The sequence below is a fragment of the Ctenocephalides felis genome, unplaced genomic scaffold (assembly GCF_003426905.1).
Source record: "Ctenocephalides felis isolate EL2017-DRISC unplaced genomic scaffold, ASM342690v1 CF-g0.4_SCAFFOLD_01492, whole genome shotgun sequence".
Lineage (NCBI taxonomy): Eukaryota > Metazoa > Arthropoda > Insecta > Siphonaptera > Pulicidae > Ctenocephalides > Ctenocephalides felis.
Genome location: NW_020537646.1, coordinates 54,628,322 through 54,654,388, shown reverse-complemented (window position 1 = coordinate 54,654,388; position 26,067 = coordinate 54,628,322). Strand labels below are relative to the sequence as shown.

At 29.3% G+C, this 26,067-nt stretch overlaps 1 protein-coding gene across 2 annotated transcripts in view; it reads right to left on the bottom strand.

The window, feature by feature from the left end:
- LOC113371646 (T-complex protein 11-like protein 1) overlaps positions 1-26,067 on the bottom strand; it is a 186,107-nt gene that overhangs the window by 64,478 nt on the left and 95,562 nt on the right. For both annotated transcript variants that reach the window (XM_026612292.1, XM_026612291.1), the window contains 3 exons: positions 14,987-15,106; positions 3,368-3,491; positions 2,380-2,522 (listed from right to left, as the gene is read on the bottom strand). In XM_026612292.1, coding sequence (XP_026468077.1) covers positions 2,380-2,522; positions 3,368-3,491; positions 14,987-15,106 — 387 coding nt within the window. The remainder of the gene's footprint in view (positions 1-2,379; positions 2,523-3,367; positions 3,492-14,986; positions 15,107-26,067) is intronic.

Below are 26,067 nucleotides of genomic sequence, written 5' to 3'. Positions count from 1 at the left end.
ATATATATATATATATATATATATATATATATATATATATATACGAGGTGTGTTCAAAAAGTACCCGGAATTACTAATAATTAAATTTCGCGGGTCTGGAGTGTCTGATTGTCAAAATTTTTTTTTTATTGTGTTGGTATACATGCCCCTAAAGTATGATGAAATTTTCAGCTATATTCACTGTTTACTTTGTCTGTGGTAGTCGCTAAGGTTCGACGTGTTTTTCTGAGCTCGGCGATTTTTACAATGGAAGAATTGAAAAGTCAAAGAATTTGTATTAAATTTTGCGTAAAAAATGAAATAAAGTGTTGCAAAGTGCAAAAATTCACCAGATATGGCTCCGTGTGACTTTTTCCTATTCCCAAAGTTAAAGAGACCCATGAAAGGACGGCGGTTTTCCTCGATTGAAGAAAATCGCTGAGAGTGCTCAAGGACATATCAAAAAGTGAATATCAAGGGTGCTTAGAAAATTGGAAAAAACGCTGGCATAAGTGTATTATATCTGGGGGGGACTACTTTGAAGGGGACCACATTAATGTAGACGAATAAATAAATATTTTTTTGAAAAAACGAAAATTCCGGGTACTTTTTGAACAGACCTCGTATATATATATATATATATATATATATATATATATATATATATATATATATATATATTCAATAGATGAGTCCTGGATTTTTTCAATTTATTGATTGTTTCTTTTCCGAACAGTAAATCCAACAATAAAAAACAAATTGTTTTTTGAAGATGTTTAATAACGACGTTTCAGAACTAGGTACGTTCCATCATCAGGTTTATTCTGTCAAATACAATGTTTTTTAAAAATATTGATTAACATTAATTAATGATGGTCAATACAGATTAATTAGAAAAAAATTTTTTATAAAGGAATGGATTATGTACCGGGGTAAAGAGTAATAGAATTAACTAAAAAAGGTTTTATATAAAATTGAGAAGCAAAAATTATTTACCTGTAATAATTTATATATCCATATCACTAATATTTTTTTTTGTTAAAAACACTCGATTTTTTGGAGGATATTTGTAGATGTTACGACTACACAAGACTTAAACAGACTGATATGGAGTTCTGTCGGTCAGATGTAAGGGACAATGTACGGAATTCTTGGCAAAAATGATTTTTTATGGCTCTTGTATTGGTAATTTACGAAAAAAGAAAAAATATTGCTTTAGTAAATGTTGAGAAATATTATGTATATATATATATATATATATATATATATATATATATATATACATATATATGCACATGCCTATGCACACCTACATACTCATACATACATATGCACAAATCTATATATTAATGTATCTACAATCATATACATGAACATATACGCAAGTGCATGTATATAGTGTATATACAAAAACATACATATAAGCACATATATGGATGTGCATATATTATAACACATATACATGTATATATATACATATTCAAAAATCATTAGGATTAATTGTTTTTAATCAGGTTTAAAAAATTTAGATACCATGAATGATATTGTGATCTGATCTTTTATTAACACTATTGGACGAATTCAAAAAGATTAAACTGCTTTCAGAAAAAAGTCTTAAAAGTACAATCCTCTCTATATAAAATATTGGGTTCAAAGGTAAAATTATGTGAGTTTTCAATGGAATGTTGGACAAGAGTGCTTTGGAAATTTCGACTTTTATGATGAGTGACGCTTAATTGATGTTGTCTCATTCTCTTATGAATGTATTGTGATGTTTGGCCAATGTATTGTTTTTGACAGTTTTTGCAAGAGATGGAATAAACTATGTTAGTATTGAATTTAGGAGGGGTGGTGGTTTACCCAACACACAACATTAGTAACTAAAACTAAGGAGGGTAGTCGTAACATCTACAAATATCCTCCAAAAAATCGAGTGTTTTTAACAAAAAAATATTAGTGATATGGATATATAAATTATTACAGGTAAACAATTTTTGCTTCTCAATTTTATATAAAACCTTTTTTAGTTAATTCTATTACTCTTTACCCCGGTACATAATCCATTCCGTTATAAATTTTTTTTTTCTAATTAATCTGTATTGACCATCATTAATTAATGTTAATCAATATTTTTAAAAAACATTGTATTTGACAGAATAAACCTGATGATGGAACGTACCTAGTTCCGAAACGTCGTTATTAAACATCTTCAAAAAACAAATTGTTTTTTATTATTGGATTTACTGTTCGGAAAAGAAATAATCATATATATATATATATATATATATATATATATATATATATATATACATATATAAAGGCATATAGTAAGTTTATCTGGCTATTAATAAAATTCATGATTTTATTTTTCTGAACTGAAAGAGCCTGCATGAAACTAACCTCAGGAAATGTTTCCTCATCATACCATTCAATCACTTCTAAATAAGCACATGCTAGTACCTCTTCATTCGTTTTTGGATGTTCGATCGTACCAACATGCCTTTGCAACCACATTTTTGTATAACGTAAGCAATCTTCCAGACCTTAGAAAAAAAAAAAATAAAAACAAATAGCTTATTAACTAGTTTATTAATACACTGTGCAATCCTAATAACCTTAATAACCCTAATAACTTGGTGATGGATTGATAATTGTTATTTTTATGGTAGAAAAGTCTTTTATTGGTAATGGAACTGATGAGGGTGAGGGGATATCTGTTTTCTAATAAAGTTTTGGTTACTAATGTTGTGTTTTGGGTATGAAAGAAAGAGTGAGACAACATGACTGCGTGGTCTATCAAAGAAATGATTGTATTGACTTTATAATTTTTGGGACAGTATGACGCGTAGTGAAGGTACCTTCCTGACCATGTAGGTTTTCTGTACCAATTTGTGCAAATAATGTTGTCAATTTTATGTACAGTCACGTCTAAAAAGTTCAATTTGTTGTTGATTTGTGTGTCATGTGTGAACTGAATGTTCTTATTGTAATTGTTAAAAGTATCGAGTATAATATCTGATTGTTCTTTATCTATTATAAAGAAAGTGTCATCTACATATCTAACATAAAAATATATTTGGAAATTTAATGTGAAGAAAACAGAAATAAGGGTTTGTAAAACTAGGTCTATGATGCCAGGGGATAATGGGTATTCCATAGCAGTACCTTTGATTTGTAAATAAAAATTATTGAAACAATTAAAATAAGAACAATTCAGGACAGTGTTAATGATGTGTTTGAAAGTAGTTATAGGAAAGTCGGTGTAGTTACAAATAGTGGGCCAGCGTTTTTCAATTGAATCAAGTATTAAATCATGAGGAACACATGTGATATATATATATATATATATATATATATATATATATAACTACATATCTATGTAATTTACCTTCTCTGCTTTTAACATACTCATTGAATTTATCTTTCTCATATTGAATACTATGCAAAATAATATCTGGTCTGGCTAGTTGTATAGATGTATTAGTCAAATCCAATTTCATCAAATCCAATATCTAAAATTAGAACTATATATTATCATAAATTTATACTGATTTCGCATACATACAGTTTAGTTGAATCTTTGTTATTAGTATTATGTTTCACAATGCCTACACTGCATTAATATTAATTATTAACTTCGCGTATGGTAAATTATAGTAATCACATAAAAATCGAAACTAGTGGTGTATGGCATCGTGCCCTGAGGCAAATTTCTAGAACTTCCCGTACCGTAACGAAATGTTCGAGGAATATTAAATGTTTTCAAATAGATTATTATAAATACTGTAACATTTATCTAATATTTATTTATAAGAATTATATAAACTGAATTACAAAGTTATTTATTCAAAGTATATAAGTGAAGCCAGAATTAAAATTGAAATTGAATTAGTTTCAATATAAAAAAAATTGACAATTTTTTTTTCCAAAAGCAATTATTTTGTTAAAACAAGCAGAAACTTTTTTGAATCTTTCAAATCGGACGCTTAGTTCACTCAAAAACTGCCATTTTTGCACATTTACCTCTGTATCTCCGAAACCACTGGACCCGCCTTTAATTTTTTTTTAATTTTTTTTTTCAAATAATTTTTTTTGTATATAGAAAATAATTCTGATTTTAATTGTAATTTTGACTTAAGTTCTAACATACTTTAAACAAATATTTTCAACATTGCAATTCAGTTTATATAATTCTTATAAATAAATATTAGACAAATGTTACAGTATTTATAATAATCTATTTGAAAACATTTAATATTCCTCGAACATTTCGTTACGATACGGGAAATTCCAGCAATTTGCCTTAAGGCACGATGCCATACACACCACTAATTTCTCTCAAAAACTGCCATTTTTTGTATATTTGGCCAGCCTTTTCCAAAAACTAATAACCATTTCTCCCAAATATTACTAATTGAATGTTTTTTAGATCATTCAAATCGGATGCTCCGTTCTCTCAAAAACTCGATTTCTATTTTCTGCACTCTTTTCTATTTATCTCCGTAACGGATGGACATGCCTTTGCCAAAAACTAATCAGCACATCTCCCTATCAATAGGAATCAAATGTTTTTTCAACCATTCAAATCGGTTGATCGGTGTGCGCGAAAACGTGAACGAAAAAATGCGGACACACAAAACACACACACATCCATTTTTTTCTGAAGTATGCCAACATGTTCAGAAACCTTCAAACCGTCGAGAAATGCAAAAATTTTCATTTTCGATTTTTAGACGATTACAATAACTTACCCTACGGGAAGTTAATAAACGTTTTTGCATGTCTTTGAGATTTAATACCTCCTGAACGTGCAAATTAGTTTTTGGCAAAAACAGGTTCAGCCGTTTCGGAGATATAAAGAAAATAATGCATTTTACCAATATTACCAGAGTGCAAAATTCATTATGATTTTGCAGGTCAGGTCCAGCGGAGTTGCGGAGAAAAAAGTTAAATAATTGACATTTGGTGTTCTGAAATAATTATTACAAATCATTATTATTGAATAATTCATGTACGAGGTGTATTAAACAAGTACTAGAAACATTTAAATTTCTCTGGTCGGGAGAGTCGTATAGTCATTTTTTTCTATTGTGTTGGTATACATGCCCCTAACTGTATACTTTGTCTGTGGTAGATAGTATAGTTCGTCGTATTTTTATGGCTTCGAAAATAAACGCAGTCCTTTCGTTGGTTTTTTGAACTTTGGGAACAGGAAAAAGTCACACGGAACCATATCTCAAGATTATGGAGATTAAGGCATGACTACGGTATTGTTTCTAACTAAAAAATTACAGACAAATAACGACGAGTGAGCAGGTGCGTTAGCAGTTTTATTTTGCTGACACTCGTTTCATGTCCAAAACTTAAATGTTTTGACATGAGCCAAATGATATGCCACCTTCATCAGCAACTTCTCTAATTGTGTTTCGGCGATCATTCATAGCTATTTATTCACATTTCTAACTTTTCTTTATTGGCCTCGCTTACTCCAGCATTTAGCCACCTATAACAAATTTTAATTTCAATACAATATTTCAATTTCAATACAATCTTCAATTTCAATACTATTTTCCTTATATAAATCCTATTCTTCTTTCTATTTTATATTCTATCCTATTCGTAAAATTGAACGTAACTTCATTGTTCTTCTTTTTAACTTCCCGAAGGAGAAGTTTATGTTTTCATCAAAAAATCCGATTCGGTAATTTTATGTTTTCTCGACGTTTCAAGCCATTCTGAATCGAATGAGACCAAATTTGGAAAAGGATGTGTGTGTGTGTGTGTGTGTGTGAACAGATTTTTTGCCGTAAATCGACGTTTTCTCCCAAACGGCTAAACCGATTTCAAAAATTTAAAAGCCATTCGATGTATCTTGATGAGTACTAGCGTTTCTGAGTTTTGCGCAACGATCGACTGAGCCGTTTCTTTGTAAATCGCAGAAAAGTGAAAAATTTTTCGTCTACGTTTTAGCCAGCAATTCTGAATCGATTTTGAAAATTCAAAAACGATTCAAAAGATATTGGTTGGGAATCGTGCTCATTAGTTTTTGGAGAAGATCGGCCGGGTCGTTTTCTTGTAATAAAGTGCTAACATATTTTTTTTCGACGATTTTTATTATTATTTTTTTGACGGTAGATACCATAGTCTTCTAGATCATACTAAAATATTACGGCCCTACGACAACTCGTTTAGCATCAAAAATTCGTCAAAGTTTGCAAAAATTAGTATCGTTTTTTTGGCATTTGTAAAAATTAGACCTTTCATCAGATTTCATAAATTTAAAAACCATTTGATGTGTCTCAATGAGGAATATCGCTTGTCACTTTTATGCGACGATCGGCCGAATCGTTTGGTGCAAGCCCAGTCATTTGGTGCAAAAAAGCTGTTAACTTAGAAGCTTTGCGAAAGTTTTGAAAAGTGGTGATCTTATAGATTTTGATGTGATCTTTACGAAATTCAACTTTGCAACCTAGAATTTTTGCCGCTGCCGCCGCCATATTGAAAAAAAAGCGTCAAAAATCAGTTTTTCAACAATATCTTCTTTCCGACTCATGTTACAATAAAATAACTATATACAAAATTAAACTAGTGGGGTGTATGGCATCGTGCCTTAAGGCAAATTGTTGGAACTTCCGGTACCGTAACGAAATGTTCGAGGAATATTGAATGTTTTCAATTAGATTATTATAAATATTTTAACATTGTCTAATATTTATAAGAATTATATAAACTGAATTGCAAAGTTGAAATTATTTGTTCAAAGTATATTAGAACTTTAGCCAGAATTAATAATAAAATCTGAATTATTTTCGATATACAAAAAAAATTTTTTTTTGACAAAAAAAAGTAAAAAAAAAAATTATAACAATTTTTTTTCCAAAATCAATTATTTTGTTAAAACAAGCAGAAAGTTCTTTGATTCATTTAAAAACTACTAAATGACTAAATGAATATATCTTTACGTTTAAAAGGTTTCTGAATATTTTGGAATACCTTAGAAAAAATTCATGTATGCGCATGTGTGTATGTGCGGATACAAATTTTATTAATTTCGATACAAAATAGTCAACAACCGCGAGTAACTGATGAAGTTAATGAGATAAAAGGCACTACTGAAAACATTAAACAGGTTACACCAAAAGAAATTAAGAGACAAATTTCACTCTTAAATAACAAGAAATGTCCAGGAATTGATCAATTGGATGCTAAAATTTTGAAAGAACTGCCAAGAAAAGGTCTAATAATGCTGACTTATATATTCAATGGAGTGCGGTATTCATCGACGTAAAACAAGCATTCGATAAAGTGTGGCATGATGGGTTGATAGCCAAAATTAAACAATGCTTACCAAATCAATTATATAAGTCATTCTTGACTGGTAGATACTTCAGGACAAGAGTAAGAGATGCAGTATCAGATTTTCACCCAATAAAATCGGGAGTACTACAGGGTAGTGTATTAGGACTGGTTCTATACACAATATATACACACGACTTACCAACACATAACAACACAATCACGGGTACATTCGCGGATGATACAATGATCATGGCAACACATCAAGATCCAGTAATCGCATCTCTAAACTTACAAGAACATCTATTCGCACTTGAAGAATGGCTCAAAGAATGAAAAATAAGTATAAATGAAGACAAATCAAAACATATCACGTTTACAACAAAAACTCAAAACTGTGAGGCCGTATTTATAAATAACATCGAAATTCCTCCTAGTACCAGCATTAATTATTTAGGGCTACATCTAGATAGAGACACGGTATCGAATAGAAAGTATCGATACTTTTTTCGTGTCGCTATTTGTGGTTATTAAGACAAAATATTTGTACACAACAAAATTTTCTTTTGTCTCCAATATCGTTATTACAAGCAGATAAGCGTAATATACAACAAATAATAATTAATATATAAATAAACTATTTAATTATTAAATTTTAATTAAGTGTATATAGTTTTTAGAAATAACAAATAATAATCCTTCGAGTCGGATTTGAACCAGCGGCCTATGGATTTCAGCATTGGTTTACATTCTACAGTCCACCGCTAGCGACACGAAAAAAGTATCGGTACTTTCTATTCGATACCGTATCCCTGCATCTAGACCGTAGACTCACATGGGGTCTCCATATCAAACAAAAAAGCAAACAAACGATAAAAAAATTCAAACAACCATACTGGCTTATTGGCAGAAAATCGAAAATGTCTTACGCATCAAGACTTTAATATACAAAACCGTACTAGTGCTAATATGGAGCTACGGAATAGAATTATGGGGATGTGCAAGTGCATCAAACATAAAAATCATACAGCGTACCCAGAACAAAATATCAAGGGCAATGGTAGATGCGCCTTGGTACGTAACTAATGAGACCATTCATAGGAACCTGGAAATTAAAACTGTGAATGAAATTATAAAGACCCGGAGCTATTCTTACCACAACAAAATCGATGATCATTCGAACGCTGAAATACAAATCATCAACAAAATGGTTCAAACCAGAAGACTCAAGAAGAAATGGCCAAATGACCTGCAATATTAAAATATATACAGACAGCTATAGAATAATTCTAGCAGAGGACCTCTTCAATAGAGGAAACCTCTAAACGCCAAATATAATTTATCACAAAGGCATATAGGAACATTGTCTTCTGATATTCTATTAAATAATAAATAAAAAAAAAACAAAGAAAGCACACCATGATCAATCGGTCCATACGCCAACCGAGAATATTCTGTTACGCGAGACGCAGTCAACACACGATATTGTTAGGAAGAGATCAGTCAGGGGCGTAGTAGGAAATCAGATTTACAGAAATTAATTAAATTTTGATAACTTTCTGAAAGTAAGCAAGAGGAATCACGTTTGTTTACACAATTTGAATTTAAACTAGTGGGGTGGGTGGCATCGTGCCTTAAGGCAAATTGCTGGTACTTCCCGTACCGTAACGAAATGTTCGAGGAATACTGAATGTTTTCAAATAGATTATTATAAATATTGTAACATTGTTTAATATTTATAAGAATTATATAAACTGAATTGCAAAGTTGAAATTATTTGTTTAAAGTATATTAGAACTATAGTCAGAATTAAAAATAAAATCTGAATTATTTTCGATATACAAAAAACTAAAAAAAAAAAAAAAAAATTAAAACAATTTTTTTTTCGAAAGTCAATTATTTTGTTAAGACAAGCAGAAAGCTCTTTGAATCATTCAAATCGGACGCTTAGTTCTCTCAAAAACTGCCATTTTTTACATATTTAGCTCCGTATCTTCGAAATGGCTGGGCCTGCCTTTGCCAAAAACTAATAACCCCTTCTCCCAATCATTACTAATTGAATGTTTTTTAGATCATTCAAATCGGATACTCCGTTCTCTCCAAAACTCGATTTCTATTTTCTGCACTCTTTGCTCCGTATCTCCGAAACGGCTGGACCTGCCTTTGCCAAAAACTAATCAGCTCTTTTCCCTATCGATGGGAATCGAATGTTTTTTGAACCATTCAAATCGGTTGATCCGTGCGCCCGAAAACATGACTGGAAATTTGTATCCATACATACATACACACACACACACACACACACACACATCCATTTTTTCTGAGGTATGCCAAAATGTTCATAAACCTTCAAAACGTCGAGAAATGTAAAAATTTTCAATTCCGATTTTCGGCCCATTACAATAACTTACCCTACGGGATGTTAAAAAATAAAACAAGATTCAACAAATCTTCTAAGGTCCGCATTTTTTTCTTTATATAAAATTATAGTATGGTCAGTATTAAAAGAATGTTTGAAATTAATAATGTGCTCAGAAAACATTGTCTTAAACTGTCTGGGATTTTTCAATTATAGATATGTTGATTCATTCTCTTGCTGATGTATTGCGAACTTTCATGGATGTAACAACTGTCACAATCTAAACAATTAATATTATATACGGAATCGGTGACTCTGTCAGACGGAGATTTTGATTTTAAAGAAGAGAATAGAGAATTGAGTGTGTTGTCAAATGTAAGAACTAAAAGAAAACCTTCAACAGAAAAAAGTTTTTTTAGAAAATAAGAATAGCTACCCAAATAAGGTAAGCAAATAATGCCTTTATATTTACTAAATAAAGATGAAGAAGAGTTTGAATCAGCAGTAAAATATTTTTGGATAACGGATATAAGATTATTATTATTAATATTGGTAATGTTTAAAAATTCTAACCTGTTTTTAATTATATTATTTATCAAATTTCAAGTTCTTATTCCGAAAAGTTTTATTACTTAAGAGAATAGCTCTATTAATAAGAGAAATGATAATGGAAATCTTGTTTATTCTTTTTAAATTCAACAAACGTAGTTCCTCTTGTTTACTTTCAGAAAGTTATCAAAATTTAATTAATTTCTGTAAATGTGATTTCCTACTACGCCCCTGACTGATCCTTCCTAACAATATCGCGTGTTGGTCGCGTCTCGCGTAACAGAACATTCTCGGTTGGCGTGTGGCCCGATTGATCATGGTGTGCTTTGTTTGCTTAAAAACAAATAAATATGTGTTATATATATTTTTACATTTACCGTTTTCGATTCTTTTTTAAATTATGTTTATTTTCCTACAGTAGTATCAGGTGATGTTGTGTTGTAAAATATGATATTAAAATGTGCTTTTTCCTGATCTAGTGTGTATAACTTTGTTTATCTTTTTTTGTTTTTCAATAAATTTTTCTAATGTAATACCTTTAATTCTAAAACTTTTCCTTATATTATAAATTTTCTTCTAGCTGAATGATGAGACACATCTAGTCTCGAAACGTATAAATAAATCAAAATAAACTTTTCCACATTCGACGCATTGGATATTATATTCAATTCAATATGTTTCAGCGTCGAACAAAAAATCCTCAAGATATATATATATATATATATATATATATATATATATTATTTGTTTATTTTATATATATATATATATATATATATATATATATATATTGTTGTGCCCCATCCAGCGACGGAGCCAACAAAATGTAGGTTCTTCCTGCTGCTAAGTATCAAGCTGGTACCAGAATGTGAAATGGAATCAGTAAAACAGATGAAGACTTTTGATGTTTACGTTTATTTCATGATTCTTGTACACTTTTCATATAATTTGAACTTAAATATAACTCCATTGATTACTTTATATTACTCAAAATGACTAAATTTTATTATAACTGGATTACAATTGAACTATATTGATCTTAACCCATACTGATCTTGACCCATACTCACACTGACTCAAACTGACTGTTTATTGCATCATCCAGAACCTTAAATACTCCTTATCGGTATGACGCATTCCTTTTCTAGAATGTACGATATATGTGAGTCAGAAACTACGCTTTACTTGGTCGTAACGCACAGTTTGTGGTTTCAAAAGGAATTTTATCACTTGCAAGGTTACTGCAAGCTTACAATGTAACTATGAGCAACAACTAACTGCGTCGTTCATATTCTGGCCGTTATATAGTAATTTATAATATTATTTATAATTATTACAAAGGGGTGGATAGCCCTAACACCTCACCCGCCGAAAAAACGCGCGCCCTCGTGCGTTCATAAAAAGAAAGCATTTCGGGTGCTTCAAAAAAAAAAGTTTGCTCATGCTATTACATTGTATAGATTTCTTATAATTATTTGTTTGGATATAATTAATATAATGTTGAAGTTCATATAATATTTCAAATACATTTTTTTTCTTCATGAAATTTCGAAAAATTAAAAAAAAATGTTAATAAAAAAAATTCAAAAGTTGTGTTTATTGTAGAGCAATATCATGAATTTATAATTAAGCATAATTTTATTTTAATGGTATTATTTTTCAAAATTTCATGATTACAGTTGAGTTATATAACATCTTTATAATATTTCAAAATATGACATTTCATTGATTAATAATAGTGTAAACAGTTTTACAATAATTATCATGACTTATAATATGACAATGCTCTTTTTTTTAAAAAAAGAAACTTTGATTTCATTTACATTGTAAATTTCAATGTTTGTGAAAAAAAGTTTGAGAATCTTTGGTTGTGACAATTTTATTATAATTCATTTGTTTTTTTTTCTTCCTACATTTAATTCATATATTTCTTTGTAAACTTAACTTGTTGTCTATTATTGACAATTGGAATATTTATTTCATTTTTTGGTTTTGTAAATTTCAATTCGCAAAAAAAAAATCATTATCAGTTGGCATGTCCTTTGTCGTTGATCGGTTTTATCCGTCCTGTACCATTTGTCTTAAAAACTCTGTATGCATCTTTAAATAGAGGCATCAGTTTTTTGGATTTACTTGCGTAAGGGTTTTTGTCGGTTAATAATTCTAAATTGTCGATTTTAAATGTTCGTTGTGGTTTTACGTACTTGTCGTAAGATTTCTTTGATTTTGTTTGTTGATAACGATGTTTGGTAGTAGTTGTGACTGTAACTACCTCTGGTTCTTCAACTTTTTTGATCGTTTTGTTTGTTTGAAAATCTGAACGTTTTTCGTGCGTTTGTGCAATTTGTGGGTCGTTTGAAATGTTGTCTTTCTGTTCTTTTTCGTTATTTGATTTTGTTAAAATTGGAACGTTTTTGTCATGTCTTTCTTTGGTTCCATCTTTGTCTTTTAATTGCTGTTTATCGTTTCTCGAATCTTGTTCTTTGATTGGTTTTGTGCAAAAAGTTTTGTTTTCTATTTGTAACGAAATATTTTTGTTTTTGAAATTTATTTTACTTTCGTCAGTTTTATTTATTGAAAATGAACTGAAAAATTGTGCATTTAGTTCACGTACTGTAATTGTATCGTTTTCTGGTGTTGTTGGTTTTGGGTCTTGGGTTTGGGAATTTGTGGTTTGTTGAATTTCGTCACAGTTTGATATTCTCTGGGTTGCATTTTCTGCATGTGTGTGCGAATAGTTGCACTTTTGTCTGTGTTCGTTGGTAGGGGTAATAAAAGTTTTTGACATGTTAAAATTATTTCGATTTGTATTAAAATTTCTTCGATTTGGATTTTTGCATTCAAAAATTAAATTGATATGACCACGTTTTTTGCAAATGTAACATATTATATTATTATTTTGATTATTTCTGATATTTGATGAATTTTGACAAGCTTCTTCTTGCAAAGCGAAGTCAATAGCATCTTTAATATCAGAAAATCGACAGCATTTTACTAAAGTTTTTAACGGTTCTCTTAAGCCATTTTCAAAAACTTTTACACTCATTTCTACGTATGTCACTTGTGTAATGTTCGCTGCGTCTTGTCCTATTGAATTTATATTTGTATAATAAATTTGTCGCAAAATTTCTTCTATTCTGTCTCCAAAACTTTTTACTGTTTCGTTATGTTTTTGTTTTAAATTATTCAATTCGTTTAATAAACTAGAAATGGGTCGTTTTACAACATATTCTTTAGCTAAATAACATTTTAAATCTTCCCACGTTTCAAAATTAATAAATTGGATCTTTGCAAAAATTTGTGGGTCTAATTTTAATTTTATAACTGTAAGCAATTTTTCCGCTTCTGATGGACTCAAATCCACCAACAATGCATCGCAAGCAGTAATAAATGAAGGAAGCATTGAAGGTTCCCCATTGAAATTCGGAATTAAAGCGATAGCAGTTTGAATATTTAATTTACCTTCGCGCGACATATCTACTGGTTCATTCATTTTTGAAAAGTATGAAAAACTACTGAAACAGAAGCGCAAAAATTTACAAAAATATATTAAAAATAAGCTTACTGACAATGAGTTGTATTCCTTTCTTAATTTAATATCCTTTTGGTTCACTCGAATTCACAATCACTTAAACTTTTGTAACCTTGAACAATGATTATATCACTTTTTCATAACACTTTTTATTTTATTTTTCACCTTTGACTTTTCACTTTTAAATATAACACTTGAACTTCTTGATTCTTCTTCTTGATTTATATTATCTTCTTTCTCTTTCTTTGTTTCTTGATTATTAATTTGATTTTCTTGTTTCTTTTTGTTACGATTTTTCTCTTTTCTTACTTCTTGATTCTTGGAGTCTTCACTTTGTAATTTCAATAATATTTCCACTTCCAGTAAAGCTTTTTACCTTTTCTTGAATCTAATTATTGCTATATTTCGGCGTATTTTCTTAAATATTCGGTGTCCAAATATGCAATAATTCTATGTTCAAGACATGTTATGGTAAATAATTTAGCATTTTTTTTAAAAAAAATTCGCAGAATCCCAAGCTGCCACCAAATAAAATATGTTGTGGCAATCCCAGCGCTGACACCAAATAAAATATGTTGTGCCCCATCCAGCGACGGAGCCAACAAAATGTAGGTTCTTCCTGCTGCTAAGTATCAAGCTGGTACCAGAATGTGAAATGGAATCAGTAAAACAGATGAAGACTTTTGATGTTTACGTTTATTTCATGATTCTTGTACACTTTTCATATAATTTGAACACTGAACTTAAATATAACTCCATTGATTACTTTATATTATTCAAAATGACTAAATTTTATTATAACTGGATTACAACTGAACTATATTGATCTTAACCCATACTGATCTTGACCCATACTCATACTGACTCGAACTGACTGTTTATTGCATCATCCAGAACCTTAAATACTCCTTATCGGTATGACGCATTCCTTTTCTAGAATGTACGATATATGTGAGTCAGAAACTACGCTTTACTTGGTCGTAACGCACAGTTTGTGGTTTCAAAAGGAATTTTATCACTTGCAAGGTTACTGCAAGCTTACAATGTAACTATGAGCAATAACTAACTGCGTCGTTCATATTCTGGCCGTTATATAGTAATTTATAATATTATTTATAATTATTACAAAGGGGTGGATAGCCCTAACAATATATATATATATATATATATATATATATATATATATATATATATGCATATAATTATAAGCATATATAAACATATGTAAGTAAGTATGTATATGTTCTAAGAAGTGCAGGATAATAATTTACCTCTAAAATTTCTTTAAAAATCTGTACAACATCTGTACATTGCTGCAGCTTTTCAATTCTCTCATCCCGTGCTGAGGCGCACAATTTCAGCATCATGTTTAACACATAGTCCGCGTATGACTAAAATTAAGAGTCTTTTTAAATATGGTATCAATTAATCTAATCTTAATTAATAATAATAATATTAGTGTTCGCACACAGACACACACACACATCTTATATATAAATTTTTTCTGTAATGGTGTTGAAAGGATAATCCTCCTAAATGATAATTCGGATATTTGATAAATCTTTCTGAAGTTTGTTAAGCGATTTTTTCAGAATTTTTTGAATTATAGAAATATAGTTAGATTGTAGAAATAAATGGAAAAAAATACAAAAAAACGTTTATCATTGATTGAAATTGAAAATATTTGAGGCATTACTTGGCATTGAAAACAAATGAAGACTGTCATCTGCAAAAACATTTCAATTCGTTTATAAGCAAAGACAATATTAAAATATAATATATTAATGATTATGAATAAGAAAAATGTAATTTCTACATTATTATTGCCGAAAGGCACCTGAGATGTGCCAAAAATTAAAATAATATAAGATATACAGTCAACATGCTGACAGGTGGTGCAGTCTGCGCATGCGCCTGTCAGTGATTACACATCAAACTTAGTCTAATAATTCTATTTGACAGATTTAAATAATAATCAAAAATTTACTTATTCAGAAAATTGTTTAGAAGTTTCATTGTGTCAAAAATTCTTATGTTTGGCATTCGATACGGAATATTTACTCAAGTCAATGGAGCGTTTTAGATCTGATTTTTTGTACTGTGCTCCAATTTGTATGAAATTTTGGAATTAGGTTCATCTTATTCTCAAGTTCAAAAGGGAAATTATTTTGACTCCACGGGTGGATGACACCCATTTTCAGTGGCTTCATTTGTTTTCAAAATAAGGTCCGATATCGATAGAAAAATTATAAGAAAAATATGTTTTATAATGTTTTTCAGCAAACCTATACTTTTGAAGTTACTGGCTACTAACAATTAGTTTCATTTTAGGCTTTTTCATCGTTTTTTTGCAAATATCTCCAAAAATATATATTTTAACGAAAATCATGTAATGAACAAAATTAAATCAATTATAATCTTAATAAATCGGTGTTTTAAGCGTGTCCTAGGAACAATATTAAGCTTGATACGAAAATGCGATTTTTATTTCGTCCGGGATTTAATTGTTGTATTTGAACACATCCAGCGGCGAGGTGTTACATTTTATATATTCCATTGGGTTTTATAGTGCTCAAAATAAGCTCTGAAATGTGTACTGATAAAAGGTAATCGTATTTCATGAAGAAATTAGAATTAACATGGTTCAAGAAATTCTAAAATACCATGCAAATAAGTAATAATGTATACCGAATTATTATTAAAAATGTAATTTAGATATTATTAATACTGACACCAGTTAATATATAGTAACACTATTGAAACAATGATATTGTACCTTTACCGCGGATACTATATATTAATTCTTTCTGAATTCGTTATACTGTTTAAAAGACAGCAATTTTCAACACGTATATCTTACTCTATAAATCACAAAGGCAGACGGTGAATTTTTGTGTGATAAATTCTGAAAATCGATCGTGTCGTGAATAAACAAAAAATCATTTATTTATACATCTACATCTACAGCACAGGTATGACTAAAAATATTGGATAACCCTTGGCATTAAAATAAATTGAGCTGTTGGAAATAAATTTCAGTTCAATAAATTGTAATGTGTATTTCTAATATACTATTTTATTGAACTTATTTTAATAGTTGTTTGTTTGATGGTATTACAATCGCTGACTTGAATTTCACAATATAATTAAAGAGTTAAGTGTGGGTTCTGAGACTCATCATTTTCTTTAAAGCAGTTGTGCATTTAAGGTCACCCATATGAATGTGTACACATTTCGGTATAGACTGTAGTGTAAAAAACATAATAATTTTTAACTAATTGGCAAATAACAGTATAGGTTATTAAAAAAATTAGAACTTCTGCACTGTAGGCATGGGTACAGGACATTCAGTGGAACAAAGAAAATTTATTATATAAAAATACACTACACTATTTATACAATAATAAACCAAGCTATTTTTAATTAGAACATTTAGACTAATGATTTTTGACATTTTTTCGTTACATTCTAGTGTGTACAGAGTAACTGACGTCTGAAATTTTATTTTCATTTCATTTTCTCCTTATCAATACAAATCGAATGTTTTTTAAATTTTTCAAATCGGTTGATCCGTGTTCCCGTGTTCAGATATATGAAAATTTTCATTTTCGATTTTTTTGCGATTACTATAACTTACCCTACGGAAAGTTTAAAAACATTTTCCTTCTATTGACAACACGAACAACTGATTGAATTTTCGGGAAGGCAGGTCCATCGGTTGTGGTCTCTCAATAAAACTAAGTTAAAAAAGGCATTTGGCAGTCAAAAATGTTCATTGGACATATGCACATAAAATTATCAGATATTTTGTAGAGATTTTAATAATGTGTACACATTTTGTGTCAATTTTTTTTTTGGTTTTGTTTAAAGATTTTTAATTTTCAAATTTACGTATATGGTTCAAACAAATGTCCTCGACATTTTCGACAGTATGGAATAAACGAATTGTATTATTGAAAAAAACATTTGGTTCGTACTCGATCGCGAGGCGTTATGGAGCGAAAAGAGTGTAAAAATGCAGTTTTTGAGAGAACGGATCATCCAATTAGAAAAACGTTTTAATTGTGTGGATGGTGTGCAAAAAATGAATGCCGACGAGCGTATTCTGCAAACAACTTATGTGTATGTTTACAAGAAATTGTTTAATTTTTAACTTCCCGTAGGGTAAGTTATTGTAATGGGCCGAAAATCGGAATTGAAAATTTTTACATTTCTCGAAGTTTTGAAGGTTTCTGAACATTTTGGCATACCTCAGAAAAAATGGATGTGTGTGTGTGTATGTATGTATGGATACAAATTTCCAGTCACGTTTTCGGGCGCACGAATCAACCGATTTGAATGGTTCAAAAAACATTCGATTCCTATCGATAGGGAAAAGAGCTGATTAGTTTTTGGCAAAGGCAGGTCCAGCCGTTTCGGGGATACGGAGCAAAGAGTGCAGAAAATAGAAATCGACTTTTTGAGAGAACGGAGTATCCGATTTGAATGATCTAAAAAACATTCAATTAGTAATGATTGGGAGAAGTGTTTATTAGTTTTTGGCAAAGGTAGGCCCAGCCATTTCGAAGATACGGAGGTAAATATGTAAAAAATGGCAGTTTTTGAGAGAACTAAGCGTCCGATTTGAATGATTCAAAGAACTTTCTGCTTGTCTTAACAAAATTATTGATTTTGGAAAAATTAATTTTTTGTTTCATTTTTTTTTTAATTTTTTGTATATCGAAAATAATTCAGATTTTATTTTTAATTCTGACTATAGTTCTAATATACTTTAAACAAATAATTTCAACTTTGCAATTCAGTTTATATAATACTTATAAATATTAGACAATGTTACAATATTTATAATAATTTATTTGAAAACATTCAGTATTCCTCGAACATTTCGTTACGGTAGGGGAAGTTCCAGCAATTTGCCTTAAGGCACGATGCCACCCACCCCACTAGTTTAATATTTAATAAGCATTTAGAAATTTGCAGTATGTATTTACAATTAATAATCTATTTGAAATTATTTAAAACAACAATTGATTATTTTTATTCCTCGAATTTTTAATTTCGGTACGGGAAGTTACGGCGATTTGACTTGACACGATGCCATACACCCCACTAGTTATGATCTTTTTTGGCGGTAGATCATACTATTGGGTTGTTCGAAAAGTAATTTCGTTTTTTATAGACATTTTGGTATTTTGACATTTCGTACAATAAACACGTACTTTAATAAATTATGTATTAGCAGTTTTGATCGAGCATCTTTTGTCATATTTCTGGTATTAGCATAATTATGAAATCATAAATTTTTTGGTCGTTATTGGCAAAAAACTGATCTAAGTGCTTTTTAACAGGCTGATTTGAGGTGAAGGTTTTACCGCCTAATTTTTTTTTTAGTGGCCGGAGCAAATAATGGTCCCATGATGGCAGGTCTGAAGAATATGATGAATGTGTCTTTGAGTCCCATTCAAGCTACAAAAGCGTCTGGCGAGTGTAGTCTTGCGTCGTCTTGATTCAGATTCAAGCTTTTTTATTAAAGTATATTAATTTACGAATTAACCGTGATGTTATCCTGAAAAAGCTGAAAAATGAACAACTCCTATAAAATCTTACCAAACATACTGCACCACATTTTTTCTGGCAAATTTCAGCTTCGCACCTGTTTTCAGCAAATTATTCTTTTTCGTTGCATAGTCAATTGCGTTTATTGTATTCTTTACATCTCATTTGACATTCCTAGAGACAATTCGCTGCAAAGCCTGATAATTTTCAAGACTTTTCAGAGGCGAATCGCGGACGCCAGTGCGACGACACAGGTTTCGTTCTATGAAAACCATTTTTTGAGTTTCGAGAAAAATCTCAAACATTTTTAATGGCTGTCTATTAAATTCGATAAATTTTTACACAATGGGATCTCATGTACTGTTATTTGCCGGTTTGGATAAACTAATGCCTTTCTCATGCCTTTATTAGCTTCAACCGACATCAAAATACCAAGAATGAAATTTAGCAAACCAATTTAGGCACTGTCGTACTATCAACACGTCATTTCCGTACACATCGGTCAATTTCATTTTGACCTAAACTGTTTTTTTTGCCTTTTCTATAGCAAAAGAGTAAAATATGTCGAAAATGCTGCTTAATTCTTTCCATATTCTGAGTGGCACCATCCAAAAATTACTGCATGTAATTAATTAGAATTTTTTACAGGCAAGCCTTTAAAAATAAGTTTTCAAATCATATAATAATTATAGAGCTTGAGTGTGATGTTAGGTTTTGAAAAAATATTGTTAAATTCTGGTGGTAAAAGCGACGAAGTGACTTTCCGAACAATCTTATAATATATAACGGCCCTACGACAAGTCGTTTAATTTTAAAAATTGTTCAGTTTGCAAAAATTAGTATCGCTTTTTGGCATTTATCAACATTAGACCTTTGCCGACGTTTTCTCAAAAACGTCTGAACCGAATTCAGAAATTTAAAATCAATTTAATGTATCTCAATGAGGACTATCGTTTGTCAGTTTTGTGCGACGGTCTGCCGAGCCGTTTCTATGTATTTTGGAACTGAAACTTTTTTTGGAGATATATATCATGGTCTTATAGAACTTACTGAAATATTACGGCTTTACGACAAGTAGTTTAATTTTAAAAATTCACCAAAGTTTGAGAAAATGAGTAGTTTTTTTGACGTTTGTTAAAATTAAAATTAGTCGACTTATTTGGTATAACTATAGAGTACTTGGTCTTAAATTTATATTTATACGAGTATTTATATTTATATTTATATATATTTATATTTATATTTATATTTATATTTATATTATATTATATTTATATTTATATTTATATTTAGATATTATATATGATATTTATATTATATTATAGATTATATTTAGATATTATTATAGTTATATTATTTTTTATATTTTATATATATTATATTTATATTTATATTTATATTTATTTATATTTATATTTATATTTATATTTATATTTATATTTATATTTATATTTATATTTATATTTATATTTATATTTATATTTATATTTATATTGGTCTTAATAAACAAAATAACCATTAAAGTCCCTCGGAAACTGGTTCAATTATAAAAATTATTGATTTCTGAAAATTTGCTTTTAGAAAATACTCTGAATAACGTGCTTATTCGTTTTTAATTATGTGTAATAAATCCATTAGGAATACTGTCAATCACTCAATAAATTGATTCATTTTTTATTGATTAAGTCGATTATTTTCACATATTGGGAAGTTCATGTAACTTGCCTCAAGGCAAAATACCAATAACAACTAGTTTGAAATTAAAATATAACAATAAAGTTCATACTAGAAAAATAGAAAAATCTACAAATGTTTAAAGATAATTCTAACAACGCTGGTAGTACAATAAAATCCATCGGTGTTTGTTGAAACACCGATTAAAGTAATAATTAAAAAAAAATTAAAAAATGCATAAACATTACTTACTTAAATTTCTTAGACTATCACTTTCACATATTAATACTGCTTGTAAAAATTAATATTGGAAACAAGCACCAAATGTCATTTTGTTAATTTTTACAAGCTATATTAATATGTGAAAGTGATAGTCTAAGAAATTTAAGTAAGTAATGTTTATGCATTTTTTAATTTAAGGCTTAGATATATTTAGTCTACCTCTTTAGTTAAACCTTTTCTTTTTACTATTGCTTATATATATTCAATTTCAAACGTTACTTTCTGTTTTTTTTTTTAAATTGTAGAATCACTGACGATGACGTAGAATTTTACGTCAAAACGTATGGAAAAATAAAGATGTTTTAAAAAAATCTTTACCTTATTTATTTTTTACTTGATGTTACGCCCTCCAAGAAATCAATCATACATTTCAACATAAAATTTAAACACTTTCAACATATATATATATATATATATATATATATATATATATATATATATTAATTGTTTAATATGAACAAAACAGCACTTAGATTTGTTTAACACAACTTTATTTTATGATTACAGACGTTTCGAGACCATGGTGTGTCTCATCTTCAGTGTAATTTCAAAAACAGTTACTTATATACTACACATTCTTTAATAATTTATTTAAATTTCATTTAATTTTTGGTATACAAAAAACACCAACTATTCCTTGCAATGCTTGACACCGTACTAAAGAAACATATAACACTTACAGAAATATTCTAAACAAATTTGAAGTACTTATATAGATGGAGACAGAGAGGGTATCATTATAATGTAAACAGAAGGAGTGCTATCGCATACAAAATCGATAAAAATGAAAAAACAAATTAATTTATTGAAAAGAATAAGATAAATGAAAAAATTTATAAATTATTAATGATGTTTATATAAGTGTCATGTAAAATATTTGTGTCGGTTCTTAGATTTATGCTATTGTTAGTCCGAACTATTAACATTGATTCTGCCATGCTCCGTTTAAATAAGTCTTTCTCATGGAATAAAATTTGGGGATTGTCAAAATCAAACTTATGGTTGTTGATATTAGCATGATCCACAAGTGTACTTTTAAATTTTTTGTTATCTATTTTTTCACATTGTAATTCATGTTGCCTGAGTCTCTTTTCTAAGTTTGGCAGGTCTGGCCAATATAAGAGCAATTGCAATCCAAACAATTTACTTTATAAACTATATCTTTCTTTTTTGTTAATGGAGTTTCATCTTTAATTTTGGAATATAAAAATTTTAATTGTTTTAATGGAGAAAAAGTAATACGAATATTGTGTTTTTTGAAAAGTCTTTTTGATAATTGGTTAAAATTATTGTCAAGATATGGAAAATTAATGAAAAAAGTTTTTTCAGGAACACTTGTTTTGCCAGGCTCTTCCGGTTTCTTATCAAAAGGTTCAAGTAATTTTGCGACTCTATTTTTAATAATTGGACAAATTAACTTATATGGAAAATTATTGCCAAGTAGGATCGTTTTAACTAATTTTATGTTTGTATCATAAAACAGGGGATCAGATAATAAAATAGCGTGATCTACAAGATTTAGAATGGTAGAAATTTTTATATTGAGAGGAACATGCGAATTAAAATTAATGTATCTCCCGGACCAACTATCTTTTCTGTACCAGTCTGTATAACATACACCGCCTCTATTAATGAGTTTTACGTCAAGAAAATGTAACGTCGAATCATTTTCAAGTTCCTGAGTGAATTGTAAAAAAGAATTGTACTCATTGAATTTGTTGAAAACATTATCTATATCTTTTTTATTAAGTAATATTAATGTGTCATCGACATATCTGAAATAGACCATAGGTTTGGAAGGTAAAGAATTTAAGACATGATTTTCCAAATCTTGTAATACTAAATCCGCCAAAACAGGACTTAATGGGCTGCCCATTGGACAACCTCTCTTCATCGTATAATATTTTTTATTAAAGTGAAATATGATGCTTTTAAAAGTAATTCTATTCCTGAAATAAAAATTTCCATCGGTAAACAAGTGAATTCAACTATTTGTATCCATCTTTTCTTTATGGCTGTAATAATTAGATCATGCGGAAGATTATTAAATAAATTAATGACGTCAAGACTCATAAAGGAACAATCAGGAGGAATTACTTTATGTTTTATATGTTCTATTAACTGGAAAGAGTTATTTAAACGGTATGGAGAATCTATGGTGACATTCTTTAAAATATCTGAAAAATATTTTGCTAAAAAATAGTATGGCGAATCAATGTAGGAAACAATTGGTCTAAATGGGCAATTAGGTTTATGGATCTTTGGAAGGCAATAGAATTTTGGGGTTAAAGGATGTTGTACTTTTAACTTTAATGATATGGTATTATTAATATGTCCCTTTTTCTCTAATAAATTTATAAATTTAAAAACCTGTCTATGGTGATAGTTGTTCGGATCCGATGCCAATTCTTCATATAGAGATTCATCACTGAGAATTTTCTTTGCTTCTTTATCATATTCCTCTTTTAACAAAACCACTGAAATGTTTCCTTTATCTGCCTTACACACTAATAATTGTTTGTTATCTTGAAGAAATTTTTTTGTAGCTATGATGTCCCGGTAGATGTAAGATGTATCATTCTTGCACTGTACTTTGTTTTTGTGAGTTTTTTGAAATGTTGTAAATTGTTTCATTAACATAAATCTTATCCGTTCGATTTCTTTTCCTTCTGAATCTTTGATTAATTTAAGGCCGGCTTCTAGGCTGCTAATAACTTTAATTGAATCATTTTATTTCAGGAATAGAATTACTTTTAAAAGCATCATATTTCACTTTTAATAAAAAATATTATACGATGAAGAGAGGTTGTCCAATGGGCAGCCCATTAAGTCCTGTTTTGGCGGATTTAGTATTACAAGATTTGGAAAATCATGTCTTAAATTCTTTACCTTCCAAACCTATGGTCTATTTCAGATATGTCGATGACACATTAATATTACTTAATAAAAAAGATATAGATAATGTTTTCAACAAATTCAATGAGTACAATTCTTTTTTACAATTCACTCAGGAACTTGAAAATGATTCGACGTTACATTTTCTTGACGTAAAACTCATTAATAGAGGCGGTGTATGTTATACAGACTGGTACAGAAAAGATAGTTGGTCCGGGAGATACATTAATTTTAATTCGCATGTTCCTCTCAATATAAAAATTTCTACCATTCTAAATCTTGTAGATCACGCTATTTTATTATCTGATCCCCTGTTTTATGATACAAACATAAAATTAGTTAAAACGATCCTACTTGGCAATAATTTTCCATATAAGTTAATTTGTCCAATTATTAAAAATAGAGTCGCAAAATTACTTGAACCTTTTGATAAGAAACCGGAAGAGCCTGGCAAAACAAGTGTTCCTGAAAAAACTTTTTTCATTAATTTTCCATATCTTGACAATAATTTTAACCAATTATCAAAAAGACTTTTCAAAAAACACAATATTCGTATTACTTTTTCTCCATTAAAACAATTAAAATTTTTATATTCCAAAATTAAAGATGAAACTCCATTAACAAAAAAGAAAGATATAGTTTATAAAGTAAATTGTTTGGATTGCAATTGCTCTTATATTGGCCAGACCTGCCAGAACTTAGAAAAGAGACTCAGGCAACATGAATTACAATGTGAAAAAATAGATAACAAAAAATTTAAAAGTACACTTGTGGATCATGCTAATATCAACAACCATAAGTTTGATTTTGACAATCCCCAAATTTTATTCCATGAGAAAGACTTATTTAAACGGAGCATGGCAGAATCAATGTTAATAGTTCGGACTAACAATAGCATAAATCTAAGAACCGACACAAATATTTTACATGACACTTATATAAACATCATTAATAATTTATAAATTTTTTCATTTATCTTATTCTTTTCAATAAATTAATTTGTTTTTTCATTTTTATCGATTTTGTATGCGATAGCACTCCTTCTGTTTACATTATAATGATACCCTCTCTGTCTCCATCTATATAAGTACTTCAAATTTGTTTAGAATATTTCTGTAAGTGTTATATGTTTCTTTAGTACGGTGTCAAGCATTGCAAGGAATAGTTGGTGTTTTTTGTATACCAAAAATTAAATGAAATTTAAATAAATTATTAAAGAATGTGTAGTATATAAGTAACTGTTTTTGAAATTACACTGAAGATGAGACACACCATGGTCTCGAAACGTCTGTAATCATAAAATAAAGTTGTGTTAAACAAATCTGAGTGCTGTTTTGTTCATATTAAACAATTAATATTCGTTCCACTCATATCATAAAATTCTTTATATATATATATATATATATATATATATATATATATATATATATATATAATGAATATGAATATATGAATATATGAATATGAATATGAATATGAAATGAATATGAATGAAATTTATATATATATATATATATATATATATATATATATATATAAAATGAAGAAATAGAAGATGACGATGGAAATAGAGTGAGTGACCATAAGAAAATTCTCAGCGCATGGGAAAAATACATTGAGAAATTGTACGATAGAGAAAATCGTCCTGATAATATCGAGATCGAAGAAGAGAAAGAAATGGATGAAGACGACAAGGGACCGTGCATATTGAAAAGCGAAGTCGAGAGAGCAATAAATGGGATGAGAAGAAAGAAAGCAACGGGAGATGACGACATACCGGCGGACCTACTGAAAGAGCTGCGCAACAACGGATTAAGAAAATTGACCAAATTGTTGAATCAAATATATCGAACGGGTGAATGGCCAAAGGACTTTTTGGATGTCACGATAATAGCTCTTCAGGAAAAGCCCAAAGCGAATAAATGCTGCGATCACAGGACGATCA